This window comes from Equus caballus, chromosome 17, assembly GCF_041296265.1.
Source record: "Equus caballus isolate H_3958 breed thoroughbred chromosome 17, TB-T2T, whole genome shotgun sequence".
NCBI classification, from domain to species: Eukaryota; Metazoa; Chordata; class Mammalia; order Perissodactyla; family Equidae; genus Equus; species Equus caballus.
In genome coordinates this window covers 37,271,704-37,286,877 of record NC_091700.1, presented here as the reverse complement: position 1 = coordinate 37,286,877, position 15,174 = coordinate 37,271,704, and the positions used below count along the sequence as shown (strand labels likewise).

The 15,174-nt window shown below is 37.9% G+C and overlaps 1 protein-coding gene across 1 annotated transcript in view; it reads left to right on the top strand.

Annotated features, from left to right (window-relative positions):
* The first annotated feature begins 950 nt into the window (after positions 1-950).
* The window catches only part of COG6 (component of oligomeric golgi complex 6), an 83,266-nt gene continuing 69,042 nt past the window's right edge, over positions 951-15,174 (top strand). The window contains exons 1-3 of the mRNA XM_014732056.3: positions 951-1,234; positions 3,960-4,103; positions 8,075-8,146. Of these exons, the coding sequence (XP_014587542.2) occupies positions 1,082-1,234; positions 3,960-4,103; positions 8,075-8,146 (369 nt within the window). The 5' untranslated portion in view covers positions 951-1,081. The remainder of the gene's footprint in view (positions 1,235-3,959; positions 4,104-8,074; positions 8,147-15,174) is intronic.

The window sequence follows — 15,174 nt, the reverse complement described above, 5'->3', positions numbered from 1 at the left end:
CTAGGGTCTGTGTATTTCTTGTCGAAATCCTACCTCGATATTGTGTTTTTTCGGCCTTTTCTTTTTCTTTTTGCTAGTTGACCCCTCTCTTCTTTACTTACTAGAACAGAGATGAGTGATTTTGTCAGAACTTTCTTCATATATATATATACACGCAAAATGAGGCAAATTAAGGACAAAAGCTAAATGGTTAATGTTTCAGAAAAATAATTCACAAGAGGTTCAGAGATTTTATCCTGATCCAAATTTTAAAAAGTGAGAAAAGAAAGAAAAAAATAACGATGTTTGTCACTAGACCCTCCTGAACTTTACTTCTCATCTTGTTACTCCTTCCGTTTCCTTGCTCTACAGCGACACTGGCTTTGGCCACTCTGTGGAACAGCCACGTTCCTTCTTGTCTTTCTCCTACCTGGCAATGATTTCACCCCATGTTTCAGATTCTCCTTCAAGTCTCAGTTTAGATGTCAACTCCTTCCCAGACCTTCCTGGGTAAAGTAGGTCCCTCCCTCCGTCACTCTCTCTCTCTACTTCATTTCCTTATGAGCACTCACCACAATCTGATAACATTTATTAACTCTTTTGTCTGAGGCAGGTAATACAGGTCCCCCAGTGCCTACCACAGTACCTGGCGCATAATAGGCGTTCAATGAATACTTTACAAAAAACCCCCAATTCCCTTAAAGTGAATTTAATTAGAATTAACTTTTATTGAACGTACATGCCAGGCACAGGTCTTGGTGTATTTTATGCTTAGCTCAAACATTCACAGATTCAGGATTCCGAAATCCTTTTAATCCCATAAATCTGAATCGCCAAACTAGAAATCCGATTCCAATTTCGGACCGCTTGGCGAATTCGCGTACCAGTCGTCTCCTCCGGCCCTGCGGTCCTGCCCCTCCTCCCCTCACTCCTCCCCCACCTCGCGCTTCTGCGAGCCTGGCTGGACGGCTGTCCCGGCAGAGCCTTCCGAGGGCGCATGCGCGGCACGCTGCGCACATGCGCACTACGCGCGCTGCCGGCGTGGGTCCCAGCTTGGGGCTGAGGTGGCCGCAGAGGAGCCGGGGGCGGGGCTGGCGGCGCCATGGCCGAGGGCAGCGGGGAAGTAGTCGCAGTGCCCCCATCCGGGGCTGCCAATGGCCTCAGCAATGGGGCAGGTGGCACCTCGGCGCAGAGCAGCAACCCGCTGTCGCGGAAGCTGCATAAGATCCTGGAGACGCGGCTGGACAACGACAAGGTAATCGGGGCTGGCGGGGCCGAGCACGGCCCAGGGCGGTCTGTGCCGGACCCACCACCGTATCCCTCGTCCCCGCCGCGCAGGGCACCCCAGGCTCGCGGGACCCACTGCTCTGCCGGCGCGGGGCGGGTGAGAAGGGGAGGCCGAGGGGCCCTTGGGAAAGCGAGGAGGTTTTCTGGGTGTTACCCCTGTTTCAAAAGGTTCCTCAAAAACTCTGGATCCCGGAGGCAGATGGTGGCATCGCCCCATCCCGGAGGCATTCAAGGGTCTGAGCAGGCAGAGAGGAGAGGAGAGGTGAGCACGGGGCAGATGCAAGGAGCAAGAAACAGATGGAAAGGAGCAAATTACCAGATAAGGCAACGCGAATCGGGGGTTAGGAGGACAGGAGAACAGGGCGAGGCATAGTTGAGCATTTCCTTTGACAAGTGCCAGCGGCTAAAATAATTGGCAGCGCAAAAGAATACTGCCTGCTTTTGGCTCAGATGGAATAGTATCTACTAGTTTCTGTTGTTTGCTAAGCACTGCGTATGATTTGTGGGCTTTAGAAGGTAAACTGTCCACATGCTCTCCCAAGTACCTCCTGAAACTTAGATTGCACTTTCCAGCGCCCGTCGTAGCCGGTTCTCTCTTCTCCATCACCGAGTCGCTGGGTAAATCGGTCATGCCAGTGTAGCATAAAGAAAAAGTATGTAGAAGTGAGAGCTTTACAGATAAATTTGTAGGTAACTGAAAATAAGCTGTCAATGAGAATTTGACTCCAGTCTGTAAAAAATAACATAATAAAGTGATTAAGAAAGACAAGCTCTGGGGCCACCACTTATTATATAAAACCACCACATTGCTGCATTATGGTTTAAGTAAGTCGCTTAACTTCTGTCAGCTTGTGTTTCATCATTTCTAAATTGGGAGTACTGCTAGTAACTTTCTCAGGATTGTTGTGAAGGTTCAGTGAGAGAATCCGGGGAAAGTACTGAGCCCGGCACTTACTGTTTCTTATTAAGTGTTAATTTTATCATACAGTTTATTAAGTGTTTAAAGTATCTATTATTGACATTTATTATCTCTTTAAGGCAGCTACTGGATGCTTTCATAAATTAACATCATGTCCTTTTTACTCATGAGAAAAATGAGGTATGGAGAGCATGTAACTAGGTTAAGTCATATAACCAGTAACTGGTGGAGTTATTTGCACCTAAGTCTATGTGATTTTTGTTCATTCACCATTTCCTGACTACTTTTTTTGAGCCAGGCACTAGGACATTTCAAGGCTGCAGTCGAAAGAAACAGCTTTATTTTGTGGGTTTTTTTCTTTTTGGTATAATAATTATTTGTAGTTGTACAGGTATTTTTGCTCTAAGTATTAAATTGAGTTTTAATAGCTTTACTATTTTTATCAATACATCCAATATTTCAGAATAACATTGTAACCAAAACATGGACAGGTAAGCCTGTTAGAATACTGGTTAGTTCAGATGTAAGAACTTATATTTGCAGGAGTTAGGGTACTATTGGATATCCTGGGCTTGGTCCTCTGCCCCGTCTCCTCTATCCATATTCTCTGTAGGAGAACCTCTTGCTTTCATGGTTTTAAATAGCAAAAAGCGTGATGATTCTCACATTTATAACCCTGCCTGACATCTCTCCTGAGCTCCAGATTTATACCATCACTTGTCTATAGGACACCTCGAAATGGATACCTGATGGACATTATGAAAATTTAACATGGCCAGAACTTTTGATTTTTCTCCAAGCTGATCCTGCCCCTACTGTTACTAAAGAAAAGCCCATTTACCCATGTAGGCAAGAAGTGTAGCAGTAATTTTTGTCCTGTCGTGTTTTTCACATCCCACATCCAATCCATTAACAAATCCTAGAGACTCTAACTTGAAAAAAATTTTTTTGAAATGTCTTTTTTTCATTTCATCTGCAATGCTATGGTCTTGGTCTAAGCCACTGTCAAATCTTGCTTGGCTCCTTTTACTTTCTTCCTACCTGCTTCCTTTCTTGTCCCTTCCACCATCCATTCTCCTCACAAAGTTGCAATAAACTTTTAAACATATAAAGCATATTACATTACTCCTTTGCTTAAAACCTTTAGTAGTTTCCCACAGTGTTAGTGACACTGGCCTGCTGTTGTAGGGGCTTGGTACTCATGGCTTCATCTGCCTGTGGAAGGCTTTGCCCCCATGGGTGCCTCTTTCCTACCACTCTGGCCTCTGTTCAAAAGTCATCTCAGAGAGGCCTTCCTCTCTAAGTTCCTTTAAGTTCTGCTCCCAGTTACTCAGTTCCTGGCCCAGAGGCTACCAGTGGTACTTATTTCTTATATATATTCTTCCAAAGATAGTTTATGGATTCACATATTGCATGTATGTAAGTACATAAAGATTTGTGTAAGTACATAAAGAATTTCTACCTTTTAAAAATAGATGTATCATAATTCCTTTAACCAGTCTTCTTTAGATGAACATTAAGGTTATTTCCAATCTTTGCAATTCCAAAAAATTCCACAGTGAATAACCTTGTATATATGCCACAATACGCGAGTAAGTATGTCCTTATTGTGTTCCAGAAATAAGGTTACTGTTCAGTAATGTGAAGGTCATCCAGTATTTTTTGAATTGTTTAATGGAAACAAATTATTTGAAAATGGTTTAAGTTTTGACTTGAGAGTAGGAAAACATTTGAAAGTTGGTCCAATAATTTTCTTCTATTATCACTTCTGTAGGAGATGTTGGAAGCTCTCAAGGCACTTTCAAGCTTTTTTGTTGAAAATAGTTTGCGGACTCGAAGAAATTTACGTGGAGATATTGAACGCAGAAGTTTAGCCATCAATGAAGAATTTGTAAGCATTTTCAAGGAAGTGAAGGAAGTATGTAAACTCTCTTCATTTGGTATTTGTTGAGAATTTACTATCTACCTGGCTCTGTGCGAAGTGTTTTTATGGATTAGGTTGACATATTTGCTGTTCATGTACCATGTTCAAATAGAAAATGTAACTACTTCTCCAGAAGCATCTAGGTCTTTTGTAGATTAGTGTGATTTCTGTGTCTGTGACCTCCAATGATGTGGCTTCTTAGAAAGTTATAACATTTGTTCTAGGATATTCTCTTAGGAATTTTAGCTTTTTTAAACAAAACAAAAAAACATTTCTCTGAATGTTTTTCCAGTAGACATATTCCCTCATTGAATAAACCTCTGTTGGATAACCACTTCTCCACTGGAAATTAAGATTGAGTTACTTTGCTGCATGCTAAATTATGAAATTTTCAGATTAGTTAAGATCAATACTTCAATACGCAAATAATGATTCATCATACTTGAGTGAGCAGTCTACTCACCATAGGGTAAAAATGAATTTTATTTTTTATGCTATATTTTATTTATTGTGTAATATATTGTTAACTATGTTAATATTTCTGTGTGAGTTGTATTGAGTTATACGTGGTTTCAATGAGTCCTTAATAAAAACAGATTATTTTTAACCCAGTTTAGTAGGATTTCATTGACTGAAGGCTAATAATCTTAAAGATTGAAAGAAAAGTTTAGTAGTATTCATAAAAACAGGAAAGTTAGTAGCAATGAGCACATCCAGATTGTGATCTCCAAACACCACCGTTTCCCACTGAAAGGAACAATCTTATCAGGACCAGAAAGCAAGCAAGCTAGCTAAGATTGTTGGGAAAGTATCACAAAGACTGGAGCTAACTTCAAGAGGCTTCTACTGGCCAAAGATAGGACGGTTTGAGCATCAATAAGAATAACTCAGTGGACTGAAACACATCAAAAATGTTTAAGTCATGAAGACATAATGATACTAAAAACCAACAGAACCTTCATTAGTTATCTTTGGTGGATATAAGGGAACCAACTTGTTACTTTGAGAACTGCTAAATAAAAGGAAAGAGTCAAGCATTTATCCTGTGTGTTGTACCAACTACATACAGTTGTTGAGGGGAGACTTTTCCTTAGAGGAATATTCCATCTCATAAAGGAAGAAGAAATGATAGAAGATTCTGCAGCCACTCTTGAATTTATGGATCTAGCTCAAGGTTTTTCAACCTTGGCAGTGTTGACATTTTGGGCCAGATAATTGTTGGGACTGTCTTCTGCAGTGTGGAATGTTTAGCAGCACCCCTAGCCTCTTCCCACTAGATGCCAATAGCCCCACTTTTTCCCTAGTTGTTCCAACCAAAAATGTCTCCAGACATTGCCAAATACCCCCTTAGGGGGCAATATTGCCTGATTGAAAACCACTGATCTAGCCATTGGCCTTCACTAGCTGCTAAGCTCACAAAAAGAGGAACAACCATATATGTGACTTTTAATTAGGTATACAACACCACCTATGAAGAATTCTTGCGAGAAATTTGAATCAGAGTATAATCAAGCTTTTAGATCCAACTGCCAGTTTATAGGAAGTCCTGGGGACAGAGGAGTATGTTAACACTGTGAAGATGCAGTCAGCAAAATCTGGAATATTGAGAACTGTACTGGCAAATGAACTGGTTTCTTTAACAAGTAAATTATTAGAAAAAGAAAAAGAAATAGGAGTAAGAATCTATAGATTAAAAAAAGAAGAGAAATATCAACCAATTACTATTTGTGAATCATATTTGATTCCTGATTTGAACAAGTTATTAAAAAAATGAGACAATTGGGGACATTTGAACACTGACTAAATATTTGGTATTAAGAGATGGTTGTTAAATGTTTAGATGCATATAATGGCATTATGGGGTTTTTTTGGAGTTCTCTTAGAGGTGGATACTGATATGTTTATGAGTGAAATGATATAATATCTGAAATTCAGAATAATTCAGTTTGTCAGATGGGGGAAGGGAGCTCCCTTCTTTCAAAAAGTGGATGGGGAGAAAGGTAGAAAGCAGGCAGTGAGAGAGATGGAACAAGAGTGGTCACGAGTTTATAATTGTTGAAGCCAGGTGATCTGTACATAGGCGTTCCTGTTATCTCAGCTTCTGAAAATTTTCCATAATAAAAAGTTTTTAAAAAGTTTTATTATACTCCAGTTATATTTCACAGTCTAGAATTTTATTTAATTGGGGAAAAAAAGAAGACAGTTACCCTAAGTTCAAATGAAGACTTTAAATTAAAGGCCCTTGAATTACAATTTAATAAATCTCTGCATTTAAGTCATATATTAAGGGGTGTAATTTCTGTTATTTTACAAATCAAATCCATTTACTGTATTATGATAGTAAAGTAAGTATTAGGAGTAGTTATTCTTGACCAGGCTGGCTGATAATGTCATAGTGCTCTTCTTACTAGATTATACTGTGAAATTTAAGGGAATGATGATATTAGTTAGTTTTATGTATCTGCTATTGTGGATATTAATTGATATATTGAAATCATGGTGCTTTTACTGTTCACCTCAAAGCAGTTTAGGACTTAGTTTAATAATTTGATTTACATCATATTTATAGTAAAATATAGAGAGTAACATTTGAAAATATCTGGTGCTATGATTTTTATAATTCAAAGTACTTTATAAACAGAAGGGAAAAAATCTTTATTTTAGAACTAAGATTTATGCTCATATTCTTATCTGTGATTTCCAGCTCTGGTTCATACTCACATTTTGTTATAGCTCTGCTTAACTGCTTTCTTATCTCTTGCCCTGTGATGGGCCATCCCTTCATAAAGCTGTCATGTTTCTCTGAAGGTCTGGGCATTGTGTTGAACGGGATTACAGTAAGACCCTGTGTACCACGGAAACTTTCCTTCCTCGCATATCTTTCTGTTGTGTGACACGAAGTGAATTGGGAAAAAGAAGATAATAGTGCCATTGGAAGCTAAAAGTGATTTTGTGATACTGTATTTTCGTATAAGAGATTGGTTCAGTGAAGTCTAGAGAATGGTTTTGTAAAGAGTGTAGAGCCTGGGAGACCTCTAGAAGACCTTATTTTATCACTCCATGGAAGAGAGAGCAATTGACCTGAACTAAAGTAGTAGCTGTTTGGGTAGTAAAAAAGAAATGGAGAAGATGTATATATTAGGGGTATAAATGATAGGACTTAATGACCAGTTAAATTCATACTTATGTGGAAGGGACTGGAGGTGAAAATACATAGGGAGAGAGTGTTACTGAGAAAATTATTGGATTTTTGACATGATCTAACATGTGGTGACTTTCAGCAAGATAGGAAGAGGCACTATTGTTAGTTTATTGAGTTTTCAAATTTCCTTGTTTTTATTAATTAAAAGCTGCAAATCATTATATAAAAGTTTGGTAAGATCAGAAATAGAAAGAACAATTACTTATGATCCTAGCACATATATATGTATTTTTCTAAAAAATGGGGATGTTATATGTATTGTTTTATAACACTTTTTTTTACCTTACAATAGACATCTTTCCATGTGAATAAACATATGTGTACACACCCACACATGCATATAGGCACACACATCATCCTTAATGTATGCACAGATTTCCATTGTGTGGTTGGAAATGTTTCACATTTTCCGTTTGTTTTAGGCAGCTCTGTGTTATTCATCCTTGTGTATATACTGTTGCAAACTCATCTGTTTAAATATTTTAGAATAAATTCTTAGTATTAGAATTTTTGAATAAAGAAGTATTAATATTATTAATCAATTTGCCATTTCCTATTACACCCTCTAAAAAGAATATATTAGTTTCTTTACGTCTTTTCTAACACTAGATGTTATTCTTTTTAATCATTTCCAGTCTTAAATATGGGATCTTTTGTCATGCTTTGGCAAAAAAAAAATCATGGGATGAAAATAAGGTTTTGGCTAACAGAAGAGAAATTTATTTGATATATATAATGTTTGATGTTTCTTTCTCCTTTTCAGGAACTTGAAAGCATAAATGAAGATGTTCAAGCAATGAGCAACTGTTGTCAAGATATGACAAGTCGCCTACAGGTACCATATAATGGCTGGATTTTAGCATAGTTCCTGGTACAAAGTAAGCTTTCAAAAATTGTTAGGTCTACAAAGTGTATGGATATCTAATAAATCATGCCCTGTGGGAAGTTTGAATATAAATAGTATGCTTATTTTTTAAATTTATTTTATTGAGGTCATATAGTTTATAACATTGTGAAATTTCACTTATACTTTATTTGTTAGTTACCATGTATACGTGCCCCTTTACTTCTTATGCCCAACCCCCTTCCCCTTTGGTAACCACTAATGTTTTCCATTTGTCCACCTGTTTGTTTATCTTTCATGTGTGAGTGAAATGATACAGTGTTTCTCTTTGTCTGGCTTATTTCACTTAGCATAATACCCTCAAGGTCCATCAGTGTTGTTGCAAATGGGCCGACTTTTTCTTTTTTTTTGAGGAAGATTAGCCCTGAGCTAACTGCTGCCGCCAATCCTCCTCTTTTTGCTGAGGAAGACTGGCCCTGAAGTAACATCCTTGCCCATCTTCCTCTACTTTATATGTGGGACACCTGCCACAGCATGGCTTGACAAATGGTGTGTAGGTCCGCACCCAGGATCCAAACTGGCAAACCCCAGGCCACCGAAGCAGAACATGTGAACTTAACTGCTGGGCCACTGGGCTGACCCTGATTTTGTCTTTTTTAATGACTGACTAGTATTCCATTGTATATATATACCACATCTTCTTTATCTGTTTGTCAATTGTTGGGCACTTGGATTGCTGCCATCTTGGCTATTGTGGATAATGCTGCAGTGAACATAGGGGTGCATAAGGCTCTTCGTATTGTTGATTTCATGTTCTTTAGATAAATACCCAGTAGTGGGATAGCTGAGTCATATGGTATTTCTATTCTAATTTTTTGAGAAATATCCTTACTATTTTCATAGTGGCTGTACCAGTTTGCATTCCCGCCAGTAGTGTATGAGTATTCCCTTTTCTCCGCATCCTCTCCAACATTTGTTTTTTGTCTTGGTAATTATAGCCATTCTAACAAGAGTAATGTGATACCTCATTGGAGTTTGATTTGCATTTCCCTTGTCATTAGTGATGTTGAACTTCTTTTCATGTGTCTGTTGACCATCTGTATCTCTTCTTTGGAAAAATGTCTGCTCAGATCCTCTGCCCATTTTTCTTTTCTTTGTTTTTTGGTGGGGAAGATTGGCCCTGAGCTAACAGCTGTTGCCAGTCTTCCTGTTTTTGCTTGAGGAAGATTGTTGCCAAGCTAACATCTGTGCCGGTCTTCCTCCGTTTTGTATGTGGGATGCTGCTACAGCATGGTTTGATGTGTGGTGTAGGTCCATGCCCTGGATCTTAACCAGCGAACCCTGGGCCACCGAAGTGGAGTGTGCAAACTTAACCACTACACCACTGGGCTGGCCCCCCCCCCCCCCATTTTTTTGATCAAGTTGTTTGTTTTTTTGTTGTTGAGTTGTATGAGTTCTTTATATATTTTGGAGATTAACCACTTGGGTATACGATTTGTAAATACTTTCTCCCAGTTGGTGAGTTGTCTTTTCATTTTGTCCTGGTTTCCTTTGCTTTGCAGAAGCTCTTTAGTCTGATGTAGTCCCACATGTTTGTTTTTCTTTTGTTTCCCTTGCCTGAGTAGACATGGTATTCAAAAAGATGTTTCTAAGACCGATGTCAAAGAGTGTACTGCCTATATTCTCTTCTAGGAGTTTTATGGTTTCACATCTTAACTTCAAGTCTTTAATCCATTTTGAGTTGACTTTTGTGTATGGCAAAAGATAATTGTCTGCTTTCACTCTTGTTTGCCATTTGCTTGGAGTATCATCTTGTATGCCTTCACTCTGAGCCTGTGTTTGTCTTTAGAGGAGAGATGTGTTTCCTGGAGGCAGCATGTTGTTGGGTCTTGTTTCTTAATCCATCCAGCCACTCTGTGTCTTTTGATTGGCGGATTCAATCCATTTATGTTTAGAGTGGTTATTGATATACAAGGACTTAATATTGTCGTTTTATCACTTATTTTCCAGTTGTTCTGTATTTCTCTTGTTTCTCGTTCCATGTATTTCAGACTGCCAATTCAGTTTGGTGGTTCTCTATGATGGTTTTCTCAGTTTTCTCTTTATTTATCATTTGTGTCTCTGTTCTGATTTTTTTTAGTAGTTACCATAAGGTATGTATAAAAGATCTCATAGATGAGATAATCCATTTTCTGGTAGCCTCTTATTTCCTTAGTCTAAGCAGGTTCCATCCTGTGCCTCTTCTGTAAGTTATTGTTGTCACAACTTATTCTGTTTTTGTTTTTTTTTTTTGAGGAAGATTAGCCCTGAGGTAACATCTGCTGCCAATCCTCCTCTTTTTGCTGAGGAAGACTGGCTCTGAGCTAACATCTGTGCCCATCTTCCTCTACTTTATATATGGGACGCCTGCTACAGCATGGCTTGCCAAGTGGTGCGTAGGTCTGCACCCAGCATCTGAACTGGTGAACCCCAAGCCACCAAAGCGGAACGTGTGAACTTAACTGCTGTGCCACTGGGCTGGCCCCAGCTTATTCTGTTTTGTGTTGTATTTGTGATTAAAATGAAGTGATTATAGTTATTTTTGATGTTTTTCCCTCCCTTTATCTTTAATGTTATAATATAAGTGTTTGCTAACCTGTTCTGATAGAGAGCTGTGATTTTTTGATTTTGTCTGTCTTTTCATCTCCTTGTTCAATGAGGCCCTTCCTGATCATTTCTTGTAGGGGGTGTCTTCTGGCAATGAACTACCTCAGCTTTTGTTTACCTGGGAAAGTTTTTATTTCTCCTCGATATCTGAAGGATATTTTCACTGCATAGAGTATTCTTGGCTGAAAGTTTTTGTCTTTCAGAATTTTAAGTCTGTCATTCTACTCTCCTAGATTGTAAGGTTTCTGATGAGAAATCCACTGAAAGTCTGATAGGGCTCCTTTGTAAGTTATTTTCTTCTGCCTTGCTGCCCTTAGTCTTATTTCTTTGTCGTTGTCTTTTGCCAGTTTTACTAATATATGCCTTGGAGAAGGTCTTTTTACATTGATGTAATTAGGTGTTTTATTGGCTTCATTTACGTGTAATTCCAGCACTTTCTCCAGGTTTGGGACGTTCTTAGCTATTATTTCTTTAAACAATCTCTCCACTCCTTTCTCCCTCTGGAATACCTATAATCCTTACGTTGCATTTATTAATTGAGTCAGCTATTTCTCAGAGAATTTCTTCATTTCTTTCTAATCTTAGTTCTCTCTCCTCCTCCATCTGAAGCATTTCTATATTTCTCTCCTCTAAATTACTAATTTTGTTCTCTGTGATATCAGCTCTCTTACTTATAGATTCCAGATTTTTCTTTATCTCATCCATTGTGATTTCCAACTGCAACATTTCTGATTGGGTTCTTTTAATAGTTTCAACTTCTTTTGTGATGCATTCCCTCTGTTCGTTAATTTATTCCTGATTTCATTGCACCATCATCATCAGTTTTCTTGTAACTTGTTGAGTTTCTTTATGACAACTATTTTTCATTCTGTGTCATTTAGATTGTAAACTTCTGTGACTTCCGGATTGATTTCTGCGTACTTATCATTTTCCTTCTGGTCTGGAGTGTTAATATACCTTTTCATGTTATTTGATGGGATTAACTTGTGCCATTGCATAGTGGTAGTATCTGGTCACAGATTCTACCTGTTGCCACTAGGAGGGACATGAGCTGTGTATTCTGAGCCTGCCACAATCCCTGGCAGCTGTGCCTGTCCTTTGGAAGCTGTGCTGATCAGGGCCTGTCTGTGTTTGCCTGCTGGCCATCGCTGCTTTACACATGTAGGTGCACAGTTACTCTAGTGGGAGTCCCCTGCTCTAGGCGATTGGCTGAGCTGGAGCATCAGGTGGGAGGGGGCTTGAGGGGTGCTTTCTTTTGTGGGCATGATCCCAGGGGCACTCCCACTCTGCCCTTACTGTCTGCTCTACTGGGCTGCTCGGCTTGGTGAAGATGCCCCTGCGATTGCTTAGCCTCCTTGGTGTTGAGTGTTCCCACAGGCTGGGAGTCAGCTTCAAGAGCGAAGGTGTTCCCATGGAGGGCTGCCCTTTCCCCGTTCTCCTCTCAGAATCACGTGCCAGCTGCTGCACAGAGTCCCACACCCTAGGTCATTGCCATTGGGGGCAGGGGCCAGAGCTCCCTTACCTCCTTCCACTGCCTCCCGGGTGGGTCCAGCACCTCCACCTTCAGATGTATAGCTGTGTGGGTCTCTCAGGTGTCTGTTGTGTTGTATGAATGTGCTCTGTTGGTTTATGAGTGTCCTTTTTGTTTTATCAGCGAGAGACTAAGGGAAAAGCTCACTCCATCATGATGCTGATGTCACTCTCTGCTTCTTATTTTTTTAACTATTAATGTCTGTGTTTCTTTGGGTGATGGTTTACTAATATTGTTCAGTTAACTCCAGAAGCCTTTATTGTTTGATCTAGCCAGATTGAAGAGCTAACTGTGTAGAATTTTGATAAACCTTTTAATACTGTGATAATCTCTTAAGTCCAGCAGAAATGAATTCCTTAGTATAAAGGCTTAGGAATAAGTCCAATCTAAAGCTATGCCTGGTAAAAACCCAGCTTAATTGTGATTCATACTCAGCCTAAAAAAAAAATCTCAGGAAAATATTGTAATTTCACATCTGTTTATTAAAGCCTTTCTAAAACCTCTAGTTTGGCTGCAGAGTTAGCACTTAACCTAATTACCCTCAGTCATGTAATTGGAATAGTGAATAGAATAGCTTCCTCCTAAAAGTCAATAATGCTTATGTCTCCTGCTTCACAATTTATTCCAAACTTTTACCTCTAAGGTTCTCCTGGAACTGTTGACTAGGAGAATCATTAATCTATGCATATTCCACAAATTAATTGTAGTCTACTTGCATGATCTTACTGCAGAGCTGATCAATTTCCTGTTTCTCTAAAATTTTAATTTTCCTATCTTGTGTAAATTTTTATATTCTTACTAGTATATAAAATATTACTGGCCTACTTATTTTCCAATCTTTAGATCTTTGTTAATTATACAATTCTTAAATAATTGTATAATCTTTACTAATATTGTCCTTTCACATTTTTTGCATGTTACTTTTGTTACTAAGTAATTGATTTTAACTATTTTTTTTTGAGAACACTTTTTTTTTTTTACTGAGTTCATAATAGTTTACATCAATGTGAGATTTCAGTTGTACATTATTTCTTGACTATCACCACATAAGTGCTCCTCTTCACCACCACTGCCCCCTCACCCCCTTCCCCTGGTAATCACTGATTTGTTTTGTTTGTCCATGTGTTTGTTTGTATTCCATATATGAGTGAAATCATCTGGTGTTTGTCTTTCTCAGTCTGGCTTATTTCGCTTAGCATAATTCCCTCTAGGTCCTTCTGTGTTATTGCAAATGGGATGAATTTGTCTTTTTTTCTGGCTGAGTAGTATTCCATTGTATATATAAACCACATCTTCTTTATCCAATCATCAGTCAATGGGCACTTGGATTGTCTCCATGTCTTGGCTATTGTGAATAGTGCTGCAATGAACATAGGGGTGCATATGTTACTTTGGATCGTTGACTTCAAATTGTTTGGGTAGATACCCAGAAGTGGGATAGCTGGGTCATATGGTAGTTCTATTTTTAGCTTTTTGAGGAATCTCCATACTGTTTTCCATAGTGGCTGCACCAGTTTGCATTCCTACCAGCAGTGTGTGAGTGTTCCCTTCTCTCCACACCCTCTCCAACATTTGTTATTTTTAGGATTTTGACTGTTCTTTTTCTTTAACTTTATTTTTCTCATCTTCCAGCTTTTATGATTTAATACCTTTTCTCAAACAATAGTCTATGAAGTTTTCTATATTATTCTCTTGTATTTATTTTGTAATACTAATTTTACATTTTGTGTTATTTGGGATTACTCAATTTCCTCTGTTCTTAAGATGGTAGTACCTCTTATTGTATAATTCTTATCCTTAATTATATTTTTATTTTTCTATCATACCTGTTTTTAAATGTAAAAAGATCAAAGTATTTTTGCTCTTCTTGCTATTTTCAAAACAGTTGGTAGGAAATAAAAAATGTCATCTATTTTGTCTGTTGTATTTTCTTTGCACCCCTCAATCCTGCTTTTTTCCTGTAATGACAGGGCTGTTTTTCTTTTCCAATCAACTTTATTGAGGAATAATTTATGTACAACAATAAACTGCATCCAGTGGAAGTATACGGTCAATACATTTTGACAGTTTTATACACCTATGAAACAACCACCATAATCCAAATATAGAACATTTTCATCACTTGCAAAAGATTCCCTCCTAGCTTTTTAGAATATTTAAAAGTATTTTATGCTACCTGTTGTTTATCTTCAGTTTTGATTCTTAGATTAGTATGGATTAGATCCATGATTTTGAAAGGTTTGTTCATCCACTGGCACTAATTTATTTGAATATAGGTAATTGCAATCTAATAGTACCCACTCCTGTCAACTCTGGAATAATGTTTTCAATTTGTTCATTCATAAAGAAAAGTATTTCTTGGAATGCTCCCCCCCTTTATTATAGACTATTATAAGGACTAATTTAAGAAGTTTATTTTTTCTAAAATACTTTGCATTTGGGACAATTTAGAAGTTATTATTATGAGATATATTTAGAAATTTAATTGGCAATTTTTATATGCTATTGTTTATCCCTTTGACTGTGGTTTTGCTTGAATAAATTACATTTAGAAGTATGTTTTTATTATTTAATGAGAAATAATCATCCTTAACATTTAAGATAAATTGACTGGAAATTGTTTTAGGATAATAATCTTATTAGACTTTATTTCAGAATCCTTATCACAATTTATAAATGAATAGTCAGGAAATCCACAGAAATTCTTAATTGTGTAACATTGTACTCAAGTATCATATTTCAGTGATTAGTAGATGTTATTTGTAAGATATACCCTTAATAATGACAGAGTAAAAAGAAGCTAGTAAGCGTTTTTTGATATTGCTTTTGTGAAGCATTCTTT